At 35.7% G+C, this 6,020-nt stretch overlaps 1 protein-coding gene across 1 annotated transcript; it reads right to left on the minus strand.

Moving 5' to 3' along the window:
* Positions 1–4,104: 4,104 nt before the first annotated feature.
* On the minus strand, positions 4,105–5,577 carry LOC135832686 (adenosylmethionine-8-amino-7-oxononanoate aminotransferase-like). Its single transcript, XM_065346085.1, has one exon. It carries the CDS (start codon positions 5,439–5,441, stop codon positions 4,155–4,157), a length of 1,287 nt encoding a protein of 428 aa, XP_065202157.1. The 5' UTR covers positions 5,442–5,577; the 3' UTR covers positions 4,105–4,154.
* Positions 5,578–6,020: the final 443 nt, after the last annotated feature.

The raw sequence follows: 6,020 nt of genomic DNA on the forward strand, positions 1-6,020 counted from the left end.
CGTGTGTAACACAAAAACCAAATTTTAAAAACGTAAAATTGATTACTCGTATAAATTCGAAAAGTAGATGAAAAGAGCTACAATTTGACTGTACATTGCTGCAACATAGCTGTAACATTATGACAGGGGAAGGAGTTGAACAAAACAGGAAAGGAAAATAAAATAGGACTCATGTACGTCAGAAGTCGAAAAAAATTGGGCAATTTTTTTAAAAAATTTTATAGGCTTATCAATTTTTTTTACGAAAATAATAATTCTGTGCTTCGGAATCACTAAATTACTATTTCAGTAAAAAAAAAGTTGATGCACATGAAAAAATATCTTAAAAAAATTTCCACTGCCCATTTTTTTTTGTAGTTTTTGCTTCTGTTTTTTTTATGTGCAATTCCTGTTTTGTCAAGCTCCTTTATCAGCAAGTTGCAGCAAAGTATCGGGAAATTGTAGCTTTTTTTATCTACTTTCCGAATATTATAATATGTATTATCACTTTTTACGTTTTTAAAATTTTTTCAAGTTTTTGTATTACAAGCGTTTAAAGTATGGTTAGTATTTATGGCAGGACTGTGTATGTATATTTTTAACGAGTTGAGTAGAATTTTTCATAGAATTTTGACAAATTGTCGACCAAAGAAGCTTCTAATTTAATTAAGTACATATTCGTTTAATTTCGAGTTCCAGTTCTTCGGGGACGTTTAACAGTTTTTACGAAATGCACTACTAGCACTTTTGCACGGGGAAGCTGCGTGGCCCTTTTTCTCATCTGACACTTGAAACAACGTCTCTCTTTCTTCGAATCATCATTCTTTTTTCCGAGTCTCTTTTTCCAAATACTGCTGTCATTAGCACTGCCAGGGTGCTTCGTTACAATGTTTCGAATTAGGTAATTATGATCCACTATCTATAATGCAACGAAACTCCTTATTAGGCGATCGAAATGAAAATAATAATATACATATGTAATTCAATGAAGTTACCACTTGTGCATTTATTGAATGGTATATCCTTTGCGATTAACATATAAATGCTCCGGTGCATTACGTGATGGCGGAAAGATACCAATTTGTGTTCCATCAATGACACCAATAACATGAGGAATGTTGAATTGATCCAAGAATCTATGAGCAAATGAAATAATCATCAATTTCTACTTTTTTGGTGTTCCTCTTTTCAATTTTTTTAAAAAATACATACCTTTGTTTTATTTCAATTATATCATTATCATTTGGCCAACTAATGTACCTACATGGGGCAAATCGTCTCATTAAACACTGTCAATATTTTATGATTCACCCTACATACAGTGGATTGTTCCGCTGCCCCCGAGCTTGCATTTTTGCCTATACAGGTTTGGTGGTTCCCACTTGCAAAAAACCGGAGTCCTATGAGCAACAGATGGAATTCATTGACAGTAGGTTCGTACCTATTATTATTTTGTAAGAAAGATGTTTGCAAGTAGGTAACTTACTTTATTTTGTGGATTCAATCGATTGCTCCACCGTGAACTCTGTAAATGAGGTCCCACCAACTCAAGTAAAAAATGATACGTTGATTTTAAAACTCTAAAATGTTTTCGAAACGCCTCTTCCGTCATATTTTCAATGCTGATGGAGCGAAGACGGATTCGCTCCAAACGCGCCATTCTCAACTGCTCCAAACGTTGAAGTCGTTTCTTTCTTCTTTTTTTTTTTAAATTTTGATTAGAATAAAAATTGAAATAATTCCAACTGGAAACATCATCATTGCATTTAAACACTTGATCGCATACTTATTGAAAATGAAATTAATTTCAAAAATCTATTGAAGACTCCAGAACTGCTCAAAACAGTTTGAATCCATTTCCAATCAGTTCGGCGAGTCGAAAAAGGGCGCACATTAAATTTCAGCTCTCTGAGTCGATTTGTAATTTTTTTTCAAATATTTGACCGATTTGATTTTTAAAAATTACGCCGATGGAACATCGAAATTATTTCTCTTGGTACTGAAATGAAATGAACTGAATGGATAATGGATATAAGTATATATGTATATTCATCAACCACAAAATAGTACTCTAGTGTTGATGAAAGATTACAGAAATGGTCGTCTTTTCTGACACTTTCTCACGCATCCATCCGTTATAAGAATTAAGTTAGCTTTTGCGCTGTGTACAATATTTCCAACTTTTTTTTCTCGTTTTTATCTCGCTCTGTTGCAACTTTTTTACTTTTATTTCGAGAAAAAAAAGAAAGGAAAAAAAAGGATAAAGTTGAAATGTGAAATGCGACACGGCAAAATGGCGTCGATGCAAACGCGCGGGACACTATAAGGGACAAAGAATTGGCCGACATCCTGGCTGTGAATCCTGATTTATGGGGATCGTTCTAAATTCCGTATTCGTTTCGGTGGCAGTGCAGAATTTTCGGGCTTAAAACCGCTTTCAGACTTAAGTTATTCCACTATCTTCTCTGTGTTTTACCGCCAAAATATAGACTTAGACGACTAATAATTCATAGTGTATTACTCTGACGCTCTGGGTATACGGTATTGCTTTTATCCTGCATCATAAAATTTTCTGTCTCTCGCCGGTTCTTCTGTGTACACATTGTGAACGGGGTAGCGCGACGTGGCAAATGTATGCCATTGTTTTATATGCCTCTTGTCGCCGCCAAGCCCGGCTTCTTTGCTCTTTCGGTCGCGTAATTATTTTCCTTTCGTAAGGCTTTTTCCTCGACGAATTATTTAAAAGCTGTTGCGGAAAAATTTACTCGTTCGGTGGATTTACCGCAGAATGATCCTGGCATTGCGGAGTTTTTTGTCATTGGAGAGGCGAAAGGGCGGTGTGAAGTTGGCTCAAGTTGAGGGAGAGGGTGAATGCAGCTGATACCGCTGCCCTCCTTTTTTGCCGCGTTTTTGTTCATTCTCCAGTTTCAACGATCAGTGGTGAAGGTTTTTTTTTGTTGGAATTTCGAGTCCCAGTTTCTGATCATTTTCAATCGGAAGTTGTATGGCTGTAATTTGGTGTGAGAGTCTCGGACATCCTGAAACAATTCAAATTTGCACATTTACGAGTATGGTTTGTAAATTTCAGAAATTAAAGAAAAAAAAACAAAATTTTCAGATTTGCTGGAAAAAAAATTTTCAAATAAGTATGGTTTTCGGAATAATTGTTTGTGAGCCTCAATGGGCTATAAAATTTCAACCATGTAAGTTTTAACTTTGAATGAATTGTCTCTCTAAGTAGTTCTTTCGATTTCGAGGATTTATCAATTTTTTAAAAAAAATCGTTTCTTGTTTTCCTTAAAATGGAGTGTTACAATTAATTCATATCGTGTTCCGCAGTAACTTTGATAACTTGACAGATCCTGCGAATTGCGATACTTCATTCAAACAGTACACCATGTTTTCCTCCTTCTGCAGGAAACTTTTCATATTAGCGACACACGTACCCATTGAACGCAGCCAGCACTTGGCTGTGGGTAGGAGGAGGGGAAAGAGGATCAAAAAAGACGAGGTGGCGAAGTTGGTTTTTTTATAGTTCCTGGCGCCGATATTTAGCTCTCCCTTGTCGTTTCTCTCGTGTACATGGCGCCGTACTAGTTCCCAACACGCAACCCTTTAAACTTAATCGTAAACGCAACTGTATAACCTTTCTTGCTCTCTCCTTTTTACTTTATTTTGCACTGCGGCCGATTCTTCTTGCCGCATTAAAATTAACCAAAAACTATACGAACAAACCCCTCCCCCTAGAAACCACCCTCTCGAAATAGTTTTCATTTCAACGATATAAGGATTTAATTTTTTTGAGATGCTTGGTCTTATTACTAGTTTTTTTTTTACACATTCTTTGTTATAGATGCATTTTTTTCTCCAAATTTAGATAACAATGCTTGGCATGGTCATCGTTGAGATAAACTTGTAACAAAATCCTGATCTTTGGTGGGATAGGTAGATGGAAAGCAGACCTTCTCGTTAAAATGTCTTATCTGTGGAGTTTGTAATTGATCGAGATTGCTTCAAGGTGAAGAAAATCTATTTTAGGCCTTTTGAAGTTTCAAAAAACCCCTGAGTTTTTTTTATCCATTCAAACACAACTGATTTTCAATCAAGTATTAAATGACAACAAAGTTCACTTCACAGTTTATTTGCATCAATTTCATTGCAATAATATAAAATATTCAAAATTCGTTCAAACGTTTGATTATTACATTGTAAGCATGATTTAATTCATCAGCAGTGATACAATACGGAGGCAGTAAATACACACTGCGATTCAAAGGTCTAATAAGAATACCATCTTCGAAACATTTTTCCTTGAACTTTTTTACCTGGACATTTTCTTTGACATCAAATGCAGCAATGGTACCAGTGATGCGAGCATGTTGCACATTCTTGCAATTTTTTTTCAATTCGTTGATACGATTTCGATGAATAGTATTGATACTCACTATATTGTTTTTGGTTTTCAAATCAGTTAAAATTTTGAAAGATGCGACTGCAGCTGCACAAGTAACTGGATTACCAGTATATGAATGGCCGTGAGTGAAAGCTTTATCAAAATTATCATCGAGAAATGAATTGTAAATTTTTTGAGTAGTTACAGTAAGGGATAAGGGTAGAAAGCCACCTGTGATACCTTTTGACAAACAAATGAAATCTGGCACAGCATTAGTCTGATCTAATGCAAAATATGTCCCTGTTCTTCCAAAACCAGTCATGACTTCGTCAAAAATCACTAAGATGTCAAATTCGCGAACTAACGTGGTGACTTTATCGATAAAACTAGCACGACACATTCTCATTCCACTGGCACCTTGCACTAGGGGTTCCAATACAATAGCCGAAATATTATGGCGATTTGTTTCCAAATGTTGTCTCAACACTATCAGAGAATTTGCCTCCTTTTCATCGACTTTGTCATCTTCTAACCAAGTATCTGGAAATGGCGCATAAAGCACAGGGAAAACTACCTTTTCAAAAGCATCATGGAATCCGGATTTCACACTGACACTCATCACACCCCAAGTATCGCCATGATATCCTCCATCGAAAGCCACAAATAAAGGTTTATGATAGCCTTGATTTTTCCACCACTGGTAGCTCATTTTCATAGCCACTTCGACGGCAGTTGAACCATTATCACTGAAGAAGAATTTCCTTAAAGGTGATGGTAACAGGGATGTCAATGAATCACACAAGGTTACTGCTGGCTCGTGAGTGAATCCGGCAAATATGACGTGTTCTAATTTTCTACATTGGTTGTAAATAGCGTTGGAAATCTCATCATTGGCATGACCATGTATATTCACCCACCAACTGGAAACCAAATCTAAATATTTGTTATTTTTGTCATCGTATAAATACGAATCTTTACCTTTGGTGATCAAGATGGGCGGAGCGGCGGTTTTCTCTTGAGTGAAAGGATGCCAAATCAGGCTTCTGTCTTTTTCAAGCAAACTCATCATAACTTGAAGTTGAAAAAAATTCGCGAAAATGACTGCTTCGTTCGATGCGAATGGTGAAACTAATAAAGAGAATTTGAGAATGGTTATCGCAGACGAGAGGTTAATTTTATTGTTGGTTATAGATAACACAGATTTGTTGAACCTACTATTTAAATTAGGCGATGATAAGTTTTTTTCAATTTTTAAACCACCAGCGTTTTCTTATCATCACGTATGTTTATCTATTACGTTAATTATTTCAGTATCTGAGCAGATAAAAAATAGGTAATATTATAATAAGTATCAAGTTTTATGGCAATTGTTCGATCAAATTGAATTTTTTCTAATGGAATGTTCTCAAGTAAGACCACAATTTTTCTTAACAGTTTGAAATTTCCTATTTAAAATTAAAATCTACCCCTCCTTCCCCCTCGAATATTAAATTCAAGTTTTCAAATCGCTGCTTGCCTATGAAGATTGAAGATAATATGAGTCTAGTGGGAAAAAAATAGTTTCAGCAGGCTATCCTGGTCCTGCACATAATGCTCGGTCCACCTCGCGATTTATTTCTGGGGGAATGTTTCTGTTTAGGTGGTAATA

Source organism: Planococcus citri, chromosome 1 (genome assembly GCF_950023065.1).
Source record: "Planococcus citri chromosome 1, ihPlaCitr1.1, whole genome shotgun sequence".
NCBI lineage: Eukaryota > Metazoa > Arthropoda > Insecta > Hemiptera > Pseudococcidae > Planococcus > Planococcus citri.